Genomic DNA, 13,279 nt, shown 5'->3' with positions numbered 1-13,279 from the left:
CTCACCTATAAGGCGACACATCGCATTTCTCTAATAGCCGTAGTCTCGTCAGGTCGGCCAACGACCCCATGTTAAAGATGGTCTCGAAAAAGAAACATCTGTCTCTTTCCGACGCGTAGCCGCTCTCGCTCGACGCTGTTGTGTCGCTCGTGCTGTATTTCGCGTCTGAGATTATTATTTCGGGAGTGATCTGGCCGTTTTGATCTGTAAAAAAAATACAATTTTCTCTAAATTATAACTATATTGGTGAAATTTACAAGTTAAGGCACTTGTCCCACCGCCGACGATGAGCGAGAAGCGAGTAGAGCGAGTAACTAGAAACGAGTGGGCGAGCAGCGAGAAGCGAGTGTAGTTTTGTCGCTCGGCTGTAAGCGAGTGTTCGCGTGCGACGGGCGATTACTCGCTCGTGCGGGGCGGCCGCCAAGCTGACATCGCTGAGCGAGTATCTATAGCTCAGCGAGTTTTATAGCTTTTGTCGCTGCGACAAAAGATGTAAGAGCGAGTTCTCGCCGACAGTGTGAACAGCCAGCGATCAACTATTAATATATGTGTCTCTTTTACTCACACAGGATCTTATATCTTTTGTTCGTTTCTTGAGCGAGAAAATAGTCGATAGCCAATCGTTTCCTCGCTGGCGGTGAGACAAGTGCCTAAGAATTGCGAGTAGAATTAGAATTAATGATTCAGCATGACACAAATAAATATTTTTTGGGATAATTAAGGTATTTGAAAATAAATGCAGTAAACTAACTTAAAATTAAATAACCTAACCAAAAACAAGTTGGACAACCGCCGACTTTGTCACTTCAAAGTTGAATATTTCAAAAACGGCCAAACCGATTTTGATGAAATATATCTAAGAAACATCGCTAGAAAACCTGATTTCAAATAAAAAAGACCGCATTCAAATCGGTCCACCCATTTAAGATCTACAGTGCCACAAACAGACACACATAGCGGTCAAACTTATAACACCCCTCTTTTTGCGTCCGAGGTTAAAAAAGGGCTAAGAGCATGTCATACCATGCTCAGTGTAGGGTTCCGTAGCCGCTACTAAAAATAAAACTAGGAATGGGGAAGACTCACGCCACTTACAAAAATGAAATCGGTGTTGAATTTTAACACCCTGTATAGCCAAGTGCAAAAATATGTACCACAGACTCTTATTTCGACGCAATAAGGCCGTAGCAACATATTTTTGAGTGGTTCAAATAGATACTTATTTGTGCACATGACAGTACAAAAGCCCTTGTTAAAAAAAACGCAACTTACAAAATAAATTCACTGACCTCTCCTAAACCCACAGTCAGTCTCATCCTTATCTTTCATATCCAAACCGATGTGCGACTCCCCTGATTGGCTGCCGCAGTCCTTCCCGCACGCCGATTGGTCGGACGGCTCCTTATCGCTCTCTGATTGGTTCTTATCGGAGTGCGAGCTGACGTCGCTATTGCTGGAGTCTGTAGGGTTGTCGCTCACGTTGAAACGGACGTGGCGCTGGCTGCATGACTGGTCTATTTCCCTCTCGCTGTTAAAACAAACTTGTGGATTTAAATCCATTCATACACTGTTTTCCAATGGCAATATGTACAGTCAAGTGTAAAAATATGTACTTATTCAAAGTTTCAAAAATATGTACCTACCACAGACTCTTATTCCGACGCAATAAGGCCGTAGTAACATATTTTTGGAGGGTTGGAATAGATACATTTTTGCACTTGACTGTACTTGCAACCTTGTTGCCCGGAGTAAATTTAGGTTTACTTTATATCAACGGCTTAATCTCTCGTATGCAAGAATTAAAAAAAAACCTGCTTTCTGGTCTCGTTTTGTTTAAGGTAATCGCAATTTTATTTTGCATTATTAATTCGCATAACTGAATATTCATAATGTTCATGCGCATAATGTAAATTGGCATAACAATGAGTTTGCATAAATTTAATGAGCATTACGTTGCTTTCTATAAGTATTAAAAAGTATAATTAGATTTGAAAAGTGAACTATGATTATCTAATATCAGGCAGAAAAAAAACAACCTGACCTAACCTAGTCGATTTTGCCCTGACCCATCTAATTCGCTCACTTGATAAAATCATGCGAAATCATTTTATGACACTTAAAGCTATATTTAATAATGTCGTGCATATACATATATTCTAATACGGTATTTGACTATTTTGTATATGTTTTATAAATTGAAAATTTACAATGCCTGTTATCGAATAGAGAAACAATTTTTAAGCTACCTTCACAAATAACAAAGTTATAATGGTTTGAAATTCAAGATTAGACAGAGAAAGATATACTATATGGCAAATTCTGGAGTTGTCAAATACCGTATTATACAGATTCATTATTATGCTAAGTAAGTGTTATGCCTTTTTATTATTATGCCAGCTCAATGTTATGCCAAATGTGTTACCTGCCGTGTTCGAGGCAGGGGAAGTCAGGCAGCGGCGTGTGCTTATCCTTGGAGGCGATGGTCCTCAGCAGGCGGCGCACGGATAGGATCTTCATGCGCATATGCATCGCCATGTTGAACCAGAGACACATCGCCTGCCGACAGTCATGGACGTTAAAGGGTGCTGGTATGTTTCGTGCAATCATAGTAAAAGAGGAGTAGGTTCACTACAAACAAAAGAACATCGCGCGGCTTAAATGTGCGTGCGCACGCACACACTGATAATTTAAGGAGGATTAAGTTTTCCGTAGTCAAGGCTGCGCTGCCGTCGGTGCCGTACGTTTTGATTTTAGATCGCTCGTCGAAAATACAGCTGAGTAGTGTAGTAGAAAAAAAGCAACCTGAGATATGTGTGCATAGGAGAAATTCGTGTCTGTACTCCTGTCCAGTGGTAGTGTAGGGGTATGGCACGCAGCAAGGAATGCTGAGGACCTGGGTTCGATTCCCAGCGCTGGTCTCTTTTTCTGGTTTCTCTGTGCATCCATGTATCAGTTTGTATTTTCGATACAAAAAAAGTTGGAAAACCCCTGACTTTGTCACTTCAAAGTTCAATATTTCAAAAACGGCTGAACCGATCTTGAAAATACATGTATAAGAACCATCGCTAGAAAACCAGCTTTCAATTAAAAAAAACGTATTCAAATCGGTCCACCCGTTTAAGAGCTACGGTGCCACAGAACGAATTAATGTTTATTAACGGTTATTAAAGAAAATAAAAGTCTATAACGAATAATTATTGGAGTACACACATTAACTTATATATTAAGAAGTGTTCTATCAGACATACCCGTGTGGTTTTAGAATAACACCTCTCCATTTCTTCATGGATGTCGTAAGAGGCGACTGAGGACATAGGTTAAGGTACACCGTAGGCGACAGGCTAGCAACCTGTCACTATTGTACCGTTTTTGTCAAACTTAAGACCTAAAATTGCTAAAAGTGGCTCCGAAGCGGTAACGTTTCGTGTGCTCTGCCTACCCCATTTGGGAATACAGGCGTGATTTTTATGTATGTATGTATGTTCTATCAGACAACATTTTTAATTTTCATTCAATTTTTATGGAATAATCGAGAAAAACTAACAAAAATGCAACGTTGCCAGCTCGGCAGGTATAAACGGTCTTGAGCCATGTTTTGAACGATATGGCGGCTAGCCGTCAATGAATTAAATGGAGAAGTTTCAGTATATGGCTAAGAATATCATGATCTGGCAGATCTTACGATCGGATTGACCGAGATGATACTGGTGAATTAGACTGACCTTGATCCTGTTCTGGAATAGAATGGTGGCCAGCAGCGGATGGTCGACCGTCATGGCCAGCGTGGAACTGGCGCAGTGGAAGGAGTCCAGCAGGGTCCGGACCTCAGTCATGGCGGTGCCGATGATGATGATATAGACTGACCTTGATCCTGTTTTGGAACAGGCTGGTGGCCAGCAATGGGTGGTCGACCGTCATGGCCTGCGTGGAGGGGTAGAGGGCACTGGCACGGTGGAAGGAGTCCAGCAGCGTCCGGACCTCAGTCATGGCCGCGCCGATGGCTTCTGAGCAGAGCCGGCAGTCGAACGAGAGGCAGCCGTGCCGGCCCTCTTCTGTTGTGGAAAAGTAGAAGTCTTAAGGGCGGTAAGTAAGGGATTACGAACGAGGTTTTATTATAAGCTTGAAGTTAATATTATAAGTTTGTAATTGGTTAATACCTAACACTACTCTTAATACATACAATGTTCTTCATCACATTTCTAAGGAAACAAATCAATATTTCATTAAAACGTTTCTACTTACTTGGAAAAGTGACCAACCAAGAACCAACGTGGTCTGTTCGGGTTTTGATCCCATTGACTTTCTCAGAGCAGATAAAAAAAATATAAACTGATGACGAGGGGGTATGGCCCTGGACCTTAGCCTGTGCGAAGGGACGATTAAGGACAGAAAGTGCATCTATTGGAACGTGCACTTTTTGAGATAGTGTTCCATTTCGGGATAGTATGTTTTAAGATCCTAAGCCCTAATGATTGAAATTGAGTATACATTTTTTTTACATAAAACTGACCGTGATTGACCCCCCCCCCCTTATCTCACCTGATGTAAAGTACAGATGAGGCCAAAGGTGTATCTCACTGGTTTAGTAACAGCCTATTCACTCTAGCTCTATTGTTGTTCGATACGCCACGTCTCACCTGTGTCGCTAGTGTCGTCCTCATGGACTTTATTGAGATCTTCCCTGGAGCCTTCCGCGGCGCACAGCCTCTGCGATCGGCCTTTGCAGGGATTGGGATTTACAAATCTAACGGAACAAACAATACTTTTTGTACTTATCATGCTCGTAATCTTCGTTTTTATGCTGGATCTAGGCGACATAAAATGACTTTTTATGCTCTACTGCATAAAGTAAAATCTTCGTCTAAGACCAAAGCAATCAGGTGTTAACAGCCACAAACAAAAAAGTTTCTATATATTTTTTTAATAAATTTTAGTTTGTATAAATCGATCAATCAAATAAATCAAAATAAAGTCGTCGCGCTTGGCCGGTTTATTTTCAACTAATTTCTGTGAAGTTTAAGAAAAATTGTTATACCTATAATCAATAATGTTCTTAATTAAGGTAGGGATGATGTTTCTCTGCGAGCACAGGAAGGCGTCCTGCTGGGCCAGGGTCCTTCCCGCTATCTTGGCTTGCAGCTCCAGCCATATCAGGTCTTTCAGCTCGTTTTGCCACACCTGCTCTTCGCGGCTGATCTGAAAACGGAACAATATTCAAGTTTAGAAACAGTCATCATGTCAGCCGTAAGACGTCCACCTCCTCCTCCTCCAGTTGCTTCGGTTGCCAACGGCCTGCGTCCACCGTAAACCTGCAGCTTTAACCAGGTCATCCGTACAAAAACACAGTAAAAACATAAATAGGAAAAGAGAGAAAAATAAGAGACATTGTGCTGTAGTGTGATGCCAAAAGGACTCAGCTCAGCATCTCGTTGATGGATGTCCTACACTGCGCTTACCAATCCGTGGTCTCCTTTCGACAATTTTAGAGAGAATATGTAATAGTTTTGACATACAGACAGGCAGATGGACAGAGTAGTAATGCGGATAAGGGTTCCTTTTTTACGAGACATGAAGCTGCTGCAAGATTCAACCTGGATAGAAGTAACTTGTCCACTCATTGCTCGCCGGCAGCTCTTGTCAGCATTGCCCATGTTGATGGGCATGCTGAAGGTCTGATGGAAGGTGACCCGCGAGTCGGGGAGCTGCTCCGCCGGGGGACACGGCTCCGCGCTCGGCCCGGGTTGCCCGACGTAAGAGACATGCATGAAGCTGCTGCAAGATTCAACCTGGATAGAAGTAACTTGTCCACTGACCGCTCGCCGGCAGCTCTTGTCAGCGTTTCCCATGTTGATGAGCATGCTGAAGGTCTGGTGGAAGGTGACCCGCGAGTCGGGGAGCTGCTCCGCCGGGGGGCTGTGCTCCGCGCGCTCGGTCCTCGACGCACGGCACTTGAGGCGAGATGTGAGGGACATGAAGCGGCTGCAGGATTCCACCTGGGGATAAACAGATAGACCAAAATTTTATTTGATACCACCATACAACTTGTTACAAAATAACCTGTTAAAAATATAATAAATTATTAAAGCGAAAAATATTGTCAACCCTAGTAAGCTGTCGTTTTTTTTTGGGGTCGAGTCGCCTTACCAATGTTTTCGTTCTTAAATGGACTGGACAAGCTCTTACCAGCGTAGGCACAGCAGGCGTGGTGTCGGGCGAGGGCAGAGAGTCCGCCTTGTTCTCTCTCTGCCCCATCTCTTGCTTCCACTCCCTGTCTGTGCTGCGCTTGAGACTCCATCGCTTTTTCAAACGCTCTGCAAAACGGGAACAATAACAAAGTCAAACTGTTCAACTGATAATTATATCTGGAACGATTCGACTAGTTTACTTTTATTTTTATTCGACTGGAAGGCAAACGAGCAAGTGGATCTCCTGATGGTAAGAGAGCACCACTGCCCATAAACAATGCGTTGCCAACCTAAGATAGATAGGATACCTCAAGTGCCAGTAATTTCACCGGCTGTCTTACTCTCCACGCCGAAACACAACAGTGCAAGCACTGCTGCTTCACGGCAGGATTAGCGAGCAGGATGGTGGTAGCAATCCGGGCGGACCTTGCACAAGATCCTACCACCTGCAAAATAGTTTCGATAGTTTTGGAAGATCTTTTTCATAAGTGAGTGCGTTCAAGACGGTGGTGGGTGCCCCATGCTATAACGCTAACACTAACGCTGCCATAAAGAAAAGAATAAAAAAAAACTTATTTTATTTTTATTCTTAATATATACTTTTTATCAGGCGCTATTGACAAATTACGTCACACCATTTTCGATTATTATAAGAGCAATTTTAATAGTCATTAATTTAACTGAAATTATTCTAATCACGATTACTTTTTTCTAAATTACCGGGTTGTTTAAAAAACAATTGTCTATAATAATTAATTAACGCTTAACATTGACAATAATGCAAACTTTCGTGACACTCATTCATACCATTCATATCATAACTAACTAACTACGACTAACTGTTTATTGCTAAAATTACTTCGACGTTTCGGCCACATTACAGCAGCCGTGGTCCTAAATCTACTTCGAGGTTTTCATTTTCTTACAAGCTTTTCTTTAGCTTGTCCTGTTTATTTAATTGTTTGTTTGGGTCAAATATTAGAAGCTAAATTTGACCCACTTCCAGAGGTCCAGTTGACTTGAAATTTGACGTACTTATGTAAATTTGAAATTTGGTGACAAATGACAATACAATGATCTGGTAGTGACATCTTGGTGGTCCTGCCAGGATCGTCTCCGCAGGGGGGAACTCTCAATGGTTAATAGTACCGACTTGAAATTTGGTTCAAATGACAATGCAAGTACAGCCAACAAAAACTGTACGTCAGCAAAAAAAGCTTGTATTAAAAATGAAATTTTTAACAGAAATTTATCTATCTATCAAAAACCTTTAAACGAAAAATTCATGCTCCAAAGGTTTCGATGAAATTTGGTATGTAGGGATTTTCGGGGATGAAAAATCGATCTAGCTTGGTTTTATCTCTGGGAAAACGCTTGTTTTCGAGTTTTAGTCCGAGCAAAGCTCGGTCGCCCAGGTACTTTTAATTAGCAACGGTGTTATATCACTTAGCGATGTTCACATACTGATAATTTTACAAAAACGGCCATTATGCATCGTGGATCTCTGATGTCTTGGTTATTTTGAGACGTAGAAAATCAAAAAAAGCACTTGAACTAAGTTTGCTAACGTTTCTCAGAACTCGAAACAAAACATCAGTTTTTTCTTTCTCATTTGAATCTTCAGGATAACTAAGAAAACCGACGAGTCCCGAGCGACATTGACTTTCTCGTTGTACCGTACCTGGTATGACTGAGGGGTCGGCCGCAGAAACACAAACGGTGGTGTTCCTTTTGTCACGCATCATCTTTTGAAACCCCGGGAAACCACCCCTGAAACAATACAATAGAAAGGTTAAATCAAACCTTAAATATTACTAATATTATAAATGCGACAGTTTGTGAGTACGTGTGTATGAGTGTGTATGTTTGTTACTTCTTCACGCCAAAACGGCTAGACAGATTTCGATAAAATTTGGTATGTAGATAGCTGGACATCTGGAATAACATATAGGCTAGTTTCTATCTCGATATTCCCCCGGAATAGGGATATCTATGTATTTCAGGTTTTACTTGTTTTTTCTCTCTAGCTCTGGGAAAAGCTCGGTCGCCCAGGTACTGATTACTACAACTATTTCATAAACACACTCAATTCCAATGAATCAGACATAATAGATGGTAAACATGAACATGATTACTGTTTCTTTAGACATCAGGCTTGCCCATATTTGTTATCAACTTATCACCAGAGATCGGAATTTTCACGGCATTTTTGATCTGTCATAGTGATTTCTCACTTATCGACTCTACCTGAATGATATCGAAATGATTAGAAAAAATATGTAAAAAAATGTAAGTAGGTACTTTGTGCATGTTAGTTTTTTAGCTGGAACTGTTTTGTAGGTGCATGATTCATAAATGTATTGAGCGCTTCATCGCCAACAAACTGGTAACATGGCGATACCAAAATTTAGTTTTAGCATGTGCCGTGATTAAATAAATTAAAAATAAAAAAAAAAAAAAAATCTCACTTTCGACTCTACCTGAATGATATCGATAATGATTATTATCGTAAAATAATAATCTTAATATATTTTATAAAGACACTAATGGAACACTTATGCACTACAACAGACTTTAAATATGAAATTGAATTATTAAATTAGAAATATTTCATGTCATGTTTGAGAAAAATCAATAATGATCACATGTCCAATAATTAGGTTTTCATGTAAAACTAATTTCACCAATTATCCGTTTGGTCATCATCATCATCCCACACGTCCCACTGCTGGGCACAGGACTCCTCTCATGACGAACGGTGCAGAATTGTCTGAGTTACTACGGGACATAACTTAGGTACTTATAAAACCATTGAAAGTAAGTGCATTCGTCCACATAAACATTGGAGTTTTGATACAAATAAAACAGAACCTTATCTCAATCGCATAGTGTTTAACATGACCACTGTACAGTCACCTGCATTAATATCTGCCATAGCGGAACGTGCAAAAATATCTGACACGTCCTACCGGTGTTACAAATAGAGCCGTATCAGATATTTATGCAAGCTATGTTGTGTCTGCCAAGTTTCTTGCGGCGCATTCTTCTTGGCAATGATGGGTCTTTCCGAAAGCGCTGGTAGTTTAAAAAAATGACGTGTAAAGTGCCATTGCGGCCTATTTACTGAATAAATCATTTGAATTTTGAATTTTCAGATATTGAAGCTGGTGACGGTATTAAGGGTCTCCCACACCTACCAACGCGGAATTGACAAGATTTCATATTTCTAAGACTTTTATTTGATTCGTTCTCTGTATTCTGGTTGGAAAGAGAAAGACGCTGATATTTTTAAAATGTCACTACGATTATTAATTAATTTATTAAAAAAAATTAAGATGTGCTTATTCTAAAAGGGCATAACTCCAAAACTACCACACAATAGATCCATTACTTTTGTCTAGTCTCTATTAAAAAAAAAAGATCACGTAAATCTGACGTAGAAGTTGTCAAAATTATGAGAACTTCTTTTTCTGGTGAAAAAGGCAAAGGAATCATATTTATTATGTGGTAGTATTGGCAAATTGAGATATGAACTAAAAGAATTTCCTTGCTCACCCGCGACCTTACGATAGCTAAGCTTATGCAAAATATGCGTGTTCATGCAGTTCCTCCACCTCCACACTGTAAGAACACACACAAATCACACAAACCCATCTATCACCACCACCACACTACACTGACGCGTTTCGAACTCAACCAGAGCTCATCTTCAGAGTGACACAACCGTACACCATGCTACCAGTTGTTAGCTAACATAAGCATTTTGCATAAGCTTAGCTATCGTAAGGTCGCGGGTGAGCAAGGAAATTCTTTTAGTTCATTGATATGGACCTCCGCAAAGTAAAGCCTGATTCAATAAATTATTTAAAATTGAGATAATATATATTTTTTGTATTTTTTTAAATATGGAGAAATAAATTATAATAAATATTTTCCCATGTTCAGGAGGCAAAACTCTTTCGATTCCTGTAGTGATTTACAGGTGTTAAAAAAACGCTTTATGTCCACGCAAAAATAGCAAAAGATACACGTCGTCTTGCGTCGGCAGCGCGTATCGACGTCTTTTTCGCTCTTATTGAGAGGACATAACGTCGATGAGCGTGTCACTGTACCTACTAGCACTAACACTGTACTGTACTAACAGTGAAAATTAAGCCTTGTGGAAAAAGCTAGTTACGCGGTACTGCACGCTCACCGACAATAATAGTACATTACTGTAGAGGCCGGCAACCCCAGGTTCTGGCCGAGGCTCGTATAGTGCTTTTCTCAAACATTACATGAATAAAAAAAAAAAAAAAAAAAAAACAAGAAATGAAGCTGGCGGGACGCTAGTCTGGTCGCCCTGTTGTGTGGCTGCGGGCGGTGGTGCTGGGCGTGCGTGGGCTGCGTGCGTGTCGCAGAGCGCGTGTTGAAACAATAGTCTATATCTGCTTGGACGGCAACCCCCTACTTCCCGGCCTCTAAAATAATGTAATATTTTTGATGGGCTCATCAAGCCGAATTTGCGTCAATAGGTATGGGGAAAACCTAATTTAAAGCAGGATGTGTAACATCCCAGTATACTAATAGGCAGTTTGTTACTCCTTCAGGCTAAAACGGCTGTACGGATTTGGATGAAATTTGGTATGTAGGTAGCTGAACATCTGGAATAACACATAGGCTACTTTTTATCCCGATATTCCCACGGGATAGGGATAAAATCTTGAAATTTCAACCGCTGGGTTTAGAGTCTTGAAATTGTGGACACCTCAATGAAGACCACGATATAAATTTTGGCAACTCCCAGGGGAATTTTGTAAAATCCGAAATTTCAATTGTAACTACCAGATCGAATAGTTTACGCGTGCGGAACCGCGGGTAAACTCTAGTTATAAAATAAATGATAATCACGAATTACCGTCACGACGAAAACAGCTGATTCATTGTGATCGCGCAAATAAAAGGTATTCGGTCAACCATGTAGATATTGCTGATTTAAGATAATATTATGCAGCATAAATCGATAAAGCGATACCATATCTTAAACTCTAGCGTGTTTACTATGGACATATTGTTTGTACGCTTACTCTAATCTCAAAAGAAGCTGATAAGCGTCTCCTGTTCGCTAAAATATACTTCAAGAAATATATTGTTATGAATCACATCGTTGTTACGATACCAGACCAGTTGTGCTGTAGGTAAGGTACGCAAATATATCAAGGTTGTAGTATTTCTGTGTGATTAGAAAGATATCGGCTGGATCCGAGCTTGGGACGAGAGGGAGCAAAGTGCAACTTTCTGTTCAAGGCTTTTCTAAGTGTTTTATTGCAAATGCCATTTTTTGTAATTGATAATTGTAAAGCTATGCCATTTTCTATGCTGGTTGTTCTTTAATAATATCTAGAATTATTTTTTTCAAGTTTCTTAATGCTCGGTGTGAAAAGTTTATGAGCCACTCGGAGCAAAATTATTTTCACCTTGGGCGTTAACACTTGAATCCCTCATTACGCTCAGGATTCTACTTTAGAATCCCTCGCTACGCTCAGGATTCTATTGCAGAATCCTTCGCTACATTCTGGATTCAATGTACCTACGCCCTCGGCGTAAACCACCATTTTGCTCCTTGTGACACAAATACCTATTGTTTATTACAAAAAAAAAACTGTATTGTTTTATTACAAAAAAAACCGCTTAAATAAAATATGCAAATCGCAATTATCTGGCAAAATTTAATTAAAGCCATAAACACTTACGCATCCCCATCCTGACATACTCATTTGCAGTTATAAAATGGTCCAAGACCGATATAGAAGCCATAGAAAGAACTACACGCACAACACTAACAAAACATAACCATTTACACCCTAAATCTGCAATAGAAAGACTGACTATCAAGAGACAGAAGGAGGTAGGGGCATGATAAACATTCATTATCTCTGGAAAAAACAATACACAGCTTACAAACATTTTCACGCCAAGTCTCGTACAAGCAATATACACAATACAATCGTCCAAAATGACCACAACTACACTCCGCTAAACCTACACGAACCACCTGACACACAAATATTAACGGCAATGACCCACAAGCACAATTGATAAATAATTGGAAGAAAAAGATACTTCATGGACGACATCCTCGTGACTTAGATCAAACACATCGCACCTTCAGGACTATAGTGACCTAATCCAAAATTACAAGTTTTTGGGAACGGCGAATGAAGTTAAACAGTTAGTGATTTAAGTAAATATAAAACAATATCTCGCTTCTTTATGCATCCAAGCGAATGTTGAAATTTTTAAATCATACGCTATTTTGTAGCGCATATATTACGAAAAAAAAACCTGCATTTTGAGTGAAATAGAATTTTTTATAATTTTTTTTCTGAAAGAAGCGACATTTGAGTCTTTATTGCGCCAAAAAAAATTTTTTGTTGAGACTCAAATCTTAATAGGTCATTATAGTTCTGTAAATCCATAAAATTTATTGTTTTTTTCCTTAATAGTCCATATCTTAGTAAATTTATTAGAATAATCACTTAGTTACTACGTCAAAAAACAAAACTATTTGTGAAAAAAAAAACATTATATTAGTAATCAGTCTTTATTAATACTTCTTATACCTTATGATAACAATCTTTTGGTTAATCGAAAAAAGTAAATAAAAAAGGAACATTTTTCTTATTCATATCAGTCTCTCTTTTTTCTGACTTAACAACTTATTAGACTTTTTATTCACTTTTACAATAATGTAATTGTAATAGAATTCTTATAAAAATCAACACCCTACAGTAATAAAAAAAAACTTCTTAATCATATTGGTAATAATCAGTCTGGCCTTTATGCTTTTCTTTACGTAGGTACTTAACAACCTTTTACCCGTAAGTATGCTTATTGCAGTTATAAAAGAACACATTTCTACAAATATAATATAGGCAATCCACACAGCACAGTATCATAAAAAAATTTCAACATTAAGAAATGTTTATAAAATATTAAACAATATTGTTATAAAATCTGCATAATAATGAGGTATCAAATTTTTATTTAAATCTCGTAAATCTTTTTTCTTGTGGTCACTTAAATCTATTCTTTCTGCGTATATTCTAGTTGTC

The 13,279-nt window shown here is 39.2% G+C and overlaps 1 protein-coding gene across 1 annotated transcript in view; it reads right to left on the bottom strand.

Annotated features, from left to right (window-relative positions):
• Window positions 1-13,279, bottom strand: part of Mekk1 (mitogen-activated protein kinase kinase kinase 4) — a gene marked incomplete in the record, with an annotated part of 63,341 nt that overhangs the window by 35,388 nt on the left and 14,674 nt on the right. Inside the window, 9 exon segments of the mRNA XM_074096687.1 lie at window positions 6-204; window positions 1,290-1,528; window positions 2,423-2,556; window positions 3,865-4,052; window positions 4,638-4,744; window positions 5,036-5,196; window positions 5,814-5,993; window positions 6,184-6,311; window positions 7,867-7,955. Of these exon segments, the coding sequence (XP_073952788.1) occupies window positions 6-204; window positions 1,290-1,528; window positions 2,423-2,556; window positions 3,865-4,052; window positions 4,638-4,744; window positions 5,036-5,196; window positions 5,814-5,993; window positions 6,184-6,311; window positions 7,867-7,955 (1,425 nt within the window).

This window comes from Choristoneura fumiferana, chromosome 13 (genome assembly GCF_025370935.1).
Source record: "Choristoneura fumiferana chromosome 13, NRCan_CFum_1, whole genome shotgun sequence".
Taxonomy (NCBI): domain Eukaryota; kingdom Metazoa; phylum Arthropoda; class Insecta; order Lepidoptera; family Tortricidae; genus Choristoneura; species Choristoneura fumiferana.
This window is presented reverse-complemented; position numbering and strand designations above follow the sequence as displayed.